This window comes from Notamacropus eugenii, chromosome 1 (genome assembly GCF_028372415.1).
Source record: "Notamacropus eugenii isolate mMacEug1 chromosome 1, mMacEug1.pri_v2, whole genome shotgun sequence".
NCBI lineage: Eukaryota > Metazoa > Chordata > Mammalia > Diprotodontia > Macropodidae > Notamacropus > Notamacropus eugenii.
Window position 1 is genome coordinate 232,880,140 of NC_092872.1, and position 12,249 is coordinate 232,892,388.

At 38.1% G+C, this 12,249-nt stretch overlaps 1 protein-coding gene across 9 annotated transcripts in view; it reads left to right on the forward strand.

Annotated features, from left to right (window-relative positions):
• The window catches only part of KCNMA1 (potassium calcium-activated channel subfamily M alpha 1), a 904,559-nt gene that overhangs the window by 466,212 nt on the left and 426,098 nt on the right, over positions 1–12,249 (forward strand). For all 9 annotated transcript variants that reach the window (XM_072636209.1, XM_072636218.1, XM_072636155.1 and 6 more), the window contains exon 3: positions 4,293–4,354. In XM_072636209.1, coding sequence (XP_072492310.1) covers positions 4,293–4,354 — 62 coding nt within the window. The remainder of the gene's footprint in view (positions 1–4,292; positions 4,355–12,249) is intronic.

Consider the following 12,249-nt stretch of genomic DNA (forward strand, 5'->3'; position numbering starts at 1 on the left):
TCCATCAGTCAGTGAGTCAAAAGGAAGAATGGGGGTAACTCAGAGGCTTCAAACCTGGGTGACTAAGGGAATGATGGTACCCTTGAAAATCATCCTCTCATTCCTACTTATTGACTGGCCCAACTCATTTTCTGGTCATACCTCTCCTGGTCGATGCCATTTATAGACACAAGTTAATCAATGTGTGAAACTCATTTTAGGACCCATCCAAGATGGATGTGTGATCTTGTGAGTGTTCCCTCCAGTGATATAGACCATGATCTTCCACTCCTACCTACTCTTGGCAGGTTTTCTGGTCCTTTCACTCCCACAAGGTCATTCCAAGTAAGAATAGAAGTGATTTTCTGTCTCTGCTGCTCTAGAGATCATTTCTATCTTGCCTTTTTTTATACCTTCAGTGGACCAGATTGATGCTTATTTTTAAGTGTCCTAATTAAGGAAATAATAGGATTCCTTCTATCCTTCTATCAGGGTCAATGATTTGCTTTAAAAACAATAACAATGTACTGTTTTAAAAGAATATTTTTAAGATTTGGTCTCTCTATCTCATCTAAGGTGTATCTGTCTCATCTATCTCATTTAAGTGCAAAGGCCTAGTCACACTCTTTTCACCATATTAGTTTTGATCTGCTCCATTTTCAACTTGATATCTGACATCTCTGCTCCCCTGGGACTTGCCATAATAATGTCACATTTAGATCTGATTCTCGGTAGGCTTGACTCTACTTGACTCTCCTGAGATCAGAAGATTCTCCAGCCTTCACAGTAGGGATTTCAGATGTGTGTCACCCCACTCAGCCCTTTGTACCATTTCTTATCACAGAATCTAAGAAAAAACAACTTGCAGTGAAATAATGCAAGGGACTTTATTTGACTTCTTCTTTGGTGGAAGATCAACCCCATGGGAAAAAGAGAGCTTTCAAGTGGTCATATTATCAATAGTTAAATACACTTATTGGGCAGCTTGGTGAGTCAGCAGACAGAGCGCTGGGCCTGGAGTCAGGACTGAGTTCAAATGCAGCCTCAGACACTTAATTAATTGTGTTACCCTGGGCAAGTTGATTAATTTATCTTTGCCTTAAGGAAAGAGAGAAGAAAATTGACTGGAGAAGAAAATGACAAACCATTCCAGTATCTTTGAGAAGAAAACCCTACGGACAGATTGGTCAGATATGATCCATGGTGTCATAAAGAGTCAGATACAACTGAAGGACTGAAGAACTGTCTTTAGGACCTTGAACAGTTCTAGGACCCTGGACAGCTAACAACCTCTCAGTGACCTAGGCAACTCTTTAAGACAATACATTGCAGAAAAAGTGCCAACCTTCACTGGTGGAAGGAATTTCCTCACCCTGAAATTACCTATGCCCATGAAATCACAAGTGTCACTTCCCTGTTCCCTTTCTCCTATGGTTTCTTCCTTGACTGGGTTCAGTGGCCTTGACCAACCTGACTTTCCCTGGTCTAGTCAGTAAATGAATGCCCATTCACTCAGAGCCAAATGGACATGAAGTGCTCTTGGGCTTGCCATTTATGAATGGACACAAATCCTTTGCCCTGTGCTCTGGCTCCACCCCTGTGTTTTTGCAGCCTTTTGGAATGAGGTCAGGTTTGGGATCTGCCTGCTTATCTCTCCCATGGCTGTCCAGATAAAGATTAATCTTAAGCTATTTGTTTTGCTGCTTAACTCAGCCAACAGGAGGGGGAAAATCCCCCCACTGAGATCTGTTTTTTTATGAATGGATGAATGAATGAGCATGATGTAACAGGCTAAGAGAGCCTGTCTCATGGATTAGCATGAAGAGACTGTGGATGACAGACAGCAGTAGTCTATTTAAATTCTGCTCAAGTGCAAGTTAATTGCAAAAGCAGAGAAATCAACCCGAAATATTAAAAGTCTTAAGTTCTAGTTTAATGTTTTCTCTCACAAATATGATTTGTCATGTTGCTAAAAAACATTCTCCTTTCATTTGCAATGGGCGGTTCTTCTGCTGTGATTTCCTTTTGATTTTCTGTCTTCTGGCTCACTGTTAATGAAATTGGTTTTTGCCAGAGTAGTTTGTGAATTCTAGCATGAATTTCCATTGAATTCTTAGCCTTGGCAAATATCCTGTTTAGGATGAAAGACATTAAGTTAATAATTTAACATGGTTTGCAATGGCACGTAAGTATTTCTGAGTCTCTGTTACATATATGCATGCAATAATGATAAACTGGCATCCATGATCCCAGTTAATCAAATAACCACCCTGTGAATTAGACAGAACAAGGTTATATTGATATATGAAGAAATTGAGTCTCAAAGTTAAAAATCAAATGAGATCAAATCTATAAAGTGTTTCACAAACCTTACAGCCCATATCCATGCTCTGTTGTTGTTACTAAACGACTTGCCCAGGGTCACACAGCTATTAAATGTCAACAGAAATTTGAACCTAGGTTTTTCTGACCATATCCAGAGTCTTATCCAATATGGCACTTAGTTATGTCTGTATTAGAGTGTAAGACCATGAAAGGCAGAGATAATAGACTTTTTAGAATTATAGTATTCTAGAGATTGAAAGGAATATCAAAATCAATTTAGCCTTCCTTTTATAGGAATCTAATTCAGCTTCAGGAATATAAAATATTTTCCCGTATGATGCTGCTTAATAATTATGTGTACTTGAGCTGTTACACAAATATGTATTGTATGAAAGTGTGTGTAGAAGAAAGTGAGAAAGACCTTCAGCATACTGGGCCAAATCCCTGTGGCAAACTTATGGAAAGACATAGGAAAAAGTTCCATTGGATGAGAAGGCATGGATCGATTGTAATTTACATCGAAGGGAATGATATCTGCAAGGATGAGATCATGGATCCATCTGATTATCTGATTGTGTATGCTGATTAATGTTTCCTAAACCATTGGGAGGTGTCATAGGGTAATGAAAATAATATCTGATGTACTAGCTGTGTTACCATGGAAAAGTCACTGACCATCTCTGAGGTGGGCTCATCTATGAAGCTGGAGGAACCCAACTCACAGGATTTCGGTGTTATTCAAAGATATGTATGCGAAGGGCTTTGCAAACTTTAAAGCACTATATCATTGTCAGCTATTGTTAAGCCATAATGTGACCTCAATATGAGTTTCCTGGGATTCACATTAATAGTCTTTCCCCTATGCTCAATAGCTGAGACAGCTGAGGTGACATGGTGCATACAGCACTGGACCTGGAGTCAGCAAGACCTAAGTTCAAGTCTGGACTCAAATACTTACCAGATGTGTGAATGCTTCAGTTTCCTTCTCTGTAAGATGGGGATACTAATATCACCTACCTTCTAGGGTTGTTGTGAGGATCCATTGAAATTATATTCTTAAATCTTTGCAAACCTTAGAGCATTATGCAAATGGTAACTGTTGTTATTATCCAAATATAAATTTTCACTTGTTATATTGTCTTGATTTGTTGTCTGTTTTAGTGATTAGTTAGAATGATAAGATAATGAGGCCATATCATAGATCAGATGCTGTGGTAGGAAATCCTGCCCTGACCCCTTTTGGCAAAGACTGAGGATGTCAGAACAGTCCAAGCAAACTGAAAGCTCTGCGTATATACATGTCCAGAAGAATGCTTGTATAAGATGCGCTAATAAGAAAAGTTTATATATATGCAAAGCAGTTTTCTGACTATAATCTAGCCTAAAATGTAAGTTGTACCCCCCAAATGATTTATTTTCAAAAGAATCAATCATCCAGCATTTATTAAGCACTTATGATTTTACAGACACTGAGATAGGGATTACCAAAAACAGAAACAGCTCACAAAAATATACATGGTAAGAGAGTATGCACTAAAAAATTGATTCTAATTATAGCCCATCCTCAGGTTTTGTCTTAGCTGGATTTCAGTCAAATATAGTTACACACTTCTACGTGTATACAATTACAATTTGAGATAAAACTGTGAAGCCACTTTCCCATCTTCAACCTAAGAGAGCTTGTCCAAGATAAAGAACAGACCACTTACTCAGGAAAGTTTATCTTCTAAAATGAATGAGTCCACTTCTGAAGAATTTACCTTTCAGAAAGCATCTGTCTCTCCTACATCAGTGGAACAAGTTCCTTTTTCAAATACAATGAAGAAAAACAATGTTGTGTATGGTTGGTAGAACCTCACTCCAAAAGCCACCAGAGAAAACAATAGGCCATTTAAAAAATAGATGTTGCCAGTCTTCTGCATGTGTCAGAGTGTAACTGTCCTGTGATCAGCTCTAAAGTGATGCTTGTGTTTTCTTTTCTCTTACAGGTTGTCTTAGTCTTTGCTCTTAGCATTGGGGCCCTTGTCATATACTTCATAGATTCGTCAAAGTGAGTATTGTCATACATTCTCTTCTCCCTCTTTTCTAAAACAGTGACTAACCTTTAAAGTACCGAGTATCTAGTTTTTTCTCCCCTCTTGACACATGACTTCACTAGTTTCTTCATTGTGAGAAGAATCTTTGGAAGAGGACAGGGATCCTCTGTGTTGACATAGATGGCAAAGCTTTGGGGAGTATAATTAGAGCCTCTTGTGTTCACTTGGCTGGGGTAGAAGAAGAGGAACTTGGATGCCTGTGTTCCACTCTACCCAACCTTGAGTATTGACTCTAGTGTAGGGTTTACTGACTTGCTTCTTGAAGCAAAATTCAAACTGAAAAAAAAAGCAAGAGTGAAGAGGCATTTAAGGTGAATCTATAGCCCAAAGGAGGCTCACCAGGAGGGTTTCTGCCATAAGTAATTTGGAAGTGCCATGGCTGTTGCTTTTATAGGTTAATTTCCTTATTTAGGATTTCCTTGTATTCCTAATGTTTGGGGGAACACCTGGCAAGAATAAAACTATTCTTTTTGCTTTTCACACTGAGTTTAAAACCAAATTGTCTCCCAGGGAATCTCTTGGTACCTAAAGGAAAGGAGCACTATAGATTCACACAGGAACTCTTGAGGATGGATAGAGGTCAAAACCACCTCCCCCGCCAAAGATTCTGTAGGTGGAATTTATGGTAGCTCTTTTTAAGCAACCATATGAGGGGGTTGTTAGACCTTCCTGACCCTTAGCCTGTGTCAAGCACTATGTGGTTAGCTAGCTGAAGGCAGATGAATATAGAACATAGTCTCACTGGTTGTGAGCTCACTACAATTCAGTTCTGGTTCAAATGAAAGCTACCATTGGCAGCCACAATTTTTCTGACTATCGTGGTTGAAACTTTCAAAGCGACAGTTAACCCACTGGGCAAGAACTGTGCTGGAATCTCATTATCCTCAGATGGTGCTCATCTTGCTTGTAATTCAAAAATCTAAGGACTGTGCTTGGGGACCTTTTCCTTCGTTTTCCCACTGTGAAGGTATTTCCTGAGCGCCATTATCTCTATCCAACATTTTCATTGCTGAAGACTCAGACCTCAGCACTCTTAAGCCCCACATTCAGCACTACTTCTGAATGGTACCTTCTCAATACCAATAAATCAATCCCTTTGATATATTTTCATTCAACGGTCAACAAGTATGGGCTAAGTGCTGGGGATACAAAGAGAGACAAAAATAAGGGCCCAGGCCTTGAAGGAGCTTACATTTTAATGGAGGAGACAACCTGCAAATAACCATGAACATATAGGAATTCACAAGACAAGTGGAAGATAATATCAGAGGGAATCTAGATGCTACCTCAGAGTCTCTGAATTTATATCTAGAACTCAAGAAACCATGCAGGAAACAAAAAGGACATAGAAGATTCCTATTTTGTTCTCAGAATATTGTTCTAGGAGGAAGCCACATCCAGATATCTCTGACTACTAACAGTTATTCAGCCTCCCACGAGGTTGGACCATATATCTATAACTTGATTTAGTCAGAGAAAATTCAATCAAACATCAGATGCTGATTAAGAAGGAACAGAGCTGTTTAAGACCTGGAAGAATTTAGATTCCTATTTTGGGAAAGGTAAGTATTTTAAAATATTTACCATATTTGTTTCCTTATCTTTTTTTCTTGTTGAATTGACATTTTACTAAATTCCTTTTCCTTATCTCTAGAAATAAAAGTGTGTGTCCTCAATATCTCCCCTCATCTCTGCCATCACACCTCTGGTCTGTGCTCAGGAAGTCAGTCTCTGGCTATAGTACTCATCTTCCAGGAAATGTGGGTCTCCTTCTGCAGGTGAGTGTTGGAATTGGATGGCTACTGGAATTAGGTGGATGAATGGATGGCCAGCTTGCCCCTTCCTGGACCATTTTATTTTCTCTTCTCTCTCTTGTTTTGTTACTACAAATAAAATAATGATCCTTATTGACAAAGAGTTGAAATGTTGTCCTTCTTTGTAGTGTCTCACAGCATGAACACCATTCCTTGGAGAGCCAGACTTTGTCTTTGTCTCATGGGATGTGGAAGAGAAGAAGGGATATTTAGAAGCAAAATTTCTCTCTCCTAAATACCCTACACTACACAATGAATCTAGTCTCTGGAAGGAACTGGAGAATAAAGAGGGTTGCGATCCTCTCTGATACTATTTTCTCTCATAAAGCTGGTAAGATTCTATCTTGAGGACCCTTAGACAATTATCAGCAGTATCTGTGCTGCAAAATTAGCCCTAGATTTCCTGCAGTTTTACTGTTAGCTGTTCTGAACACTGATCCAGAGGGTTATAATTTCACAAGTTCTATTGATTTTAAATGAAAACTCTTAGACAACCAGAATGTAGCCAGACTGCACTGTAACAGTAACACTGTAACAGTAACCACTGACATTAGGTTCAGAAGGCCTGGATTGGTACCACTTACTATTTCTGTGATCCTGGGCAGGTCGCTTTGTCTCTCAGTTCCAGTTTCCTCATCCATAAAGTAGGCATCATGACATCTGTGATACTCGTCTCACAGGGTTGTTGTGAGGATCAAATGAGAGCACTTTGTAAACCTTAAAAACTGTGTAACTATATGTATGTAAACCACTTTGTAAAGTACAGTACAAATGTAGATCATCATGCAGCAGCAACAGCAGCATAGCATCCCATCTGTCTGAAGACAGTCCTTCAGTCTAGCTCTAGTCCTCCCTTTCCTGGGTGATACTGGATCTTCCGTACTTTGGTGGGGGTGGGGGATGACACTGAATCTAGGGTTTCATTTTTATAGGGAACAATATGGTTCTATAGCAAAAATTAGTCTGTAACTCATATTCTTAGAGGGGCCTTGGTATACTGGGGGGCAGTAAGGTCTGATGGATTGATAACCAGCCTTGGAAACAAAGATTTGGGTTCAAATCTTGTGACTGACATTTATGAGTTGTATGAAGGTGGTCAAGTCACCCAACTCATTAGATCTGTTATTAATAATACCTTATGGTTATTGAGACCTTTCTTGTATCTTTGGCTTTTAATTACTTTTTTTGGAGAAGGCACTAACACCAGAGTCAGCACAGTTACCTCTTTCATTTTACCTGGAAAAGTTTAATGATAGCTCATACTCTGAATGAATGACTGTCTTCTTGGAGGTTTGCAGCTTTAAAATGTCTGTTAAAGATGGCATTATTTAAGTAAAAAAACCAAATGTGTGGGATATGAGTGAACTCAAACTTAAAGCAATTAATAATGGTTAAATAAAACTTGATCAAAAAAAGGAAAACTTTTCCTACAAAAAGTGAAGCTGACTTTTTTTTTTTTTTTACATTTTAAGTCTATGGAAGTTAGATGAAAGGACAAAGTCAAAGTGAAGAACTTTGGAATATCCAGTTGTCTTATTCTAAACCACATTAGAATTTATTATCTTGTTTAACTCATGGTTAGTATGCCTTGGCTAGATGTTGGGAGCCAATCTTTATAATATTTAAGCATCTCAGATATATAACAGACTGGAAAATTCCTGCTAGCAGTCATAGCAAGCTCTTGATTCCTCTGGCAAAGGCATAGAGAGTACAGAGTAGCTCACCCTGTGGTCTATTTGGCAGATAAATAATAATACTTTCTAACTTTAATAGCATTCTAACATTTGCAGATCCCTTTACATGTATGGCCTCATTTGATCTGTCTCAATGTTCTTGATATTTAAGTGTCCACTAAGATATTGTGATGGAAGTTATACTAATCAAAAGATATATTGTTCAGAGTTATTGGACTTTTTTGATATCCATTAGGTAGTTCAGGGAGATTTTTAAGTGAGCTATATCTTTTGTTTGTTTCTTTGGTATCGACTTTCAGAACTCTCCCAAGACCTTAAAGAGCCAATGGATTCATTATTTCCATTCATTTCACTCCTGCAGTCCTGCCCAATCAGCAACTCCACTTCCTGGTTAGCTTATGATAGGACCCAGGAGGAGCATTGTGTCAAGGACCCTATAAACTGGTATGATGTTCATGGAGATCTTTAAGGATTGTCCAATAGTTTAGATTCTAAGAGTGAAAAAGTAGCTAAGACAGAGTTAGCTAGGGTACTAGGGAGCCAACATAGCCAAAGTGAAAAGCTCTATAATCTGTTAAACTACACTTCATTGCAGGAATATGCTTTTTAATTATATAGAGGGAGACATTCTCTTGTGTGTTTAGTTAGATGTTTGCAACAATCTCTAACAAGTACAGAAAAGCATTAAAAGTCTTCATCGCTAGTTGTTTTTTTTTAACACAAATTCTGTCAAAATATAGTCTTAACTCTTTCCCTTTTCTTTTCATTTTCTCTTAAGGATTTGAGTTAAATTCAGAGGTCAGTCACTTCTGTCTTTGTCTTTATTTCCTATTTTTTTTTTGTACCAGTGATGACCCTTTCTTCTGGTACACCGTACCATTCCATAACAGGATTTTTTTTTGTACAACCAAGTCCAAAATGTCCCTTGGAAGACATCCAGGTGATAAAGTCACTATCGCTCTTCCATCCCTGATTTTCCCCCAAGACATAGGACCAATAATTCCTTTCTAATAAATAAGAGGGAGAAACACAACTATGGCAGAAAGAGGGTAGAATTCATGAATTGTATAATAGGAAGCCAATGCTGCTTGCAGAATTTCAATAGGAAGTTAGAAGCTGTAAGAAAGGGAGACAGCTTGGAGTCCTTGGGATTTGCATCCTTTCAGTAGCATTGTGGGCAATAATGATTCACATGTGTGAAGATATTTATTCCCTTGATTAATGTTTAAATTCAGGTCCCTCTCATGCTACAGCTACGTGGATTATGAATATTTAATAATGCATATACTTAAAGTGAAGGTCAGGGCTTGATCACTGGTGACTTCAATGAGGCTTAACATCGCAGAGAGGCAAGCAACCTGCTGTTAGCAGAGTAGAGCTGAAAGGTTATAAGCTGTTAAAGTCGTCTCTAATGGCCTTCTTTTATTCCTTTCTAAAAAGCTGCTCCAGAGCAGAGGTATGAGTGCTAATTTGACCAGTCTTTCCTGTTGACTTCTGATCCTTAACAAGGCTGTTTCAGGGTTATGACCGCTGGAAATAAGAGAAGCAGGATGAGTTTTAGGAAACGGAAGTAAACACTATGTAAATATTTCCATAAAACTTAAAAAGAACTTTTCGCAACTCCTTCTTCCCCCTCTCACTGCCATTCTTCCCCCCAATACCACCCCACTCCCACCCAGGGCTGTTATTCGGCTTCCTTTAGGCTAATGACTATTGTCTACCATTTAGACATTATCAAAATGATATTTACCATTTTGCAGGTTGTTAAAAATGCATGTAGTCTGATAGTCCACAAAAGCTCTCTGGAAAGCTGTAGTGAAGAATGATAGGTATGTGCCTGGGAAAACAGGGCTTTCTTGAGGAATGGAAACCAGCTAGCACAGAAGTTCTTAGAGGTGTATAAACTTTTCGTTAAAATGTATTTTAATTCATTTTATAACTCTATTCCAATAGAAATTGCTTTTGTGATCCTATATATTTTTATTATATTATTTTAACATATGTAAGCATACTATGTTATACAAAAACATTATTATTGTTTCTGAGTCACTTTTCAGTTGTGTCTGACTCTTTGTGACTCCATGTGGAGTTTTCTTGGCCAAAATGCTGGAATGGTTTGCCATTTCCTTCTTCATTTCATTTAACAGATGAAGAAACTGAGGCAAACATGGTCAAATGACTTGCCCAGGGTCACACAGCTAGTGTCTGAGGCCAGATTTGAACTCATGAGGAGGAGTCTTCCTGAATCCAGGCCCAGTTCTCTATCCACTGAACAACCTAGACAGCATTATTCTGAGGAGTCCAAAGGCATCACTAGGATGCCCAAGACATCCATGACACAAGAAGTTAAGAGTTTCTGATCTATATTATAGATTTAGAGCTCGAAGGGACCTTATATGTCTAAACCAAGACTGTCATCTTACAGTTGAGGGAAGTGAGGCCAAAAAGATTTAGAGACTTTTCCGTTATTGCAGAAATAATAAGTAACAGAACTGGGATTTGAACCTACGTCTTCTGATTCCAAAACTAGAATTGTTTTCACTTTGCCATGCTGCCTCCAGGTCTTTAGAAGCATGGGTAAGTCAAGCAATAGTTTTACCTTTGTGACTATCTTCAGAAAAACTTTTAACACATTATTGATCATATAGAACTTTAGGAGTGAAGGAAACATTGGAGCAATGGAACCATTTTACAGATAAACAAATTGAGACCCAGAGAGTTGGAGTGAACTACTCAAGGTCACACAACTAGTTAGTGTCAAACCTTGGACTTGAAGCCAGGCCCCATAATTTCTGGTCGAGTTCCCTTTTCACTGATTTGTTGTTTCTTAGACGATGGTTGTTCCAATCATCAGGAAAGCTATGTCTGTTGAGGTAGTTAATACCTGAATGAGACATTTTATTTTTAAACCTTCAGCTACCTAACAACTCATTTGTGGCAAAATAAAACTTCGTTTCTTTTCTTTTTTTCATTTCTCCTGTAAGTAGATGGTCACAATCTGAACTCTTCTTCCTCTTCCTTCTTTTCCTTCTTTTTCTCTTCCTTCTCCTCCTTTTCCTCTTTCTCCATCATTCCAGATTTACTTCTTGGTGTTCAGATTTAGTTCTGGCTTGACTCTATCCAAATGGTCCTGGCTTTTGCCTTTCATCAACGTCAATATGGCGGCATTGCCTAGCTATAGAAGGAGTGGTTAGTGAAAGACAAAATGTACTAGTTAGCCCAGTATGCCATGTGGTACACTGAACATTTAATAAATACCTACTCCAATAGAATGTGACTTATTTGGGATAAATAAAAAATGAATTTGCTGATTCACACAATGAAACTTACGACTTTTTCTGTCTTCAAATATCTTTTAGTAGGCAGTATTTCCTTCTTTCACTGCAATTGCTTGTTTTACATAGTATGTCAAAGGAGTTCACAAGATTTTGATATACACTCTAATTCTTCATCAAGAAGTGGCACTTTGATACCAGTTTTGAGCTCATTTTCTGAAGTCAAGACTTGACTGTATGTAGCCCACAGGTTTTCAGTAAGATTTTAATAAGTTGAGTATGTTTATCTCCGTCTCTTGGATAATTATTTTTTAACCTTTCATGATATGTGGCATAGTGCTGTAACAAATTATCTCTATTTCAATTAGCCAGTCAATAAACATTTATTAAAAGTGTGCTGTGTACCAGGCACTGATATTAAGTGCTGCGGATACAAAAAAAGTCAAAAGACAGTCCTTGTTCTCAAGGAGCTCACAGTCTAATGGGAGAGACAACATCCAAAAATCTATACAAACAAGGTACAGAAAGGATAAATTAGAAATAATCAACAGAGGGATTCCTATACTTCTGGAATAATTCTTGTCAATCTATCAGAGCTTCCAGTTCTATTAAAAGTACAAAAAAATCCCCCAATCATTTGGGGGGGGGGTGTATATGTATTGCAGTTTGATGAAGATGCCCACATCTCAGAAGCTTTCCTAGACTTCTTTAACAATGATTTTGGTATGGCCTTGAATGGTAGTTTCATTAGTGAAAATTACCCTTTTCTAATTATCAGCACTTTGGGATTTGCCTTATCTTGTTCATTACAAGTATATTGTCATGACAACACCTTTTCACTATTTTAACACCAGGTGTCCCTGAAAGTCGTTGCTTATTCTGTGTCAGTGAATTAGGATATTTCACCACAAATTTGACTGTGCTTGGTGGTGGAGTTGTTTCCAAACACACTTGTACCTGTACTTTAGTGCAACTGACCCTGTTTTATTATGGACTTGACTGATACTTAAAATGTTTTGTTTCCTTCCATCAACAACCCCCATAATATTTCTACCAATCTTTGAAA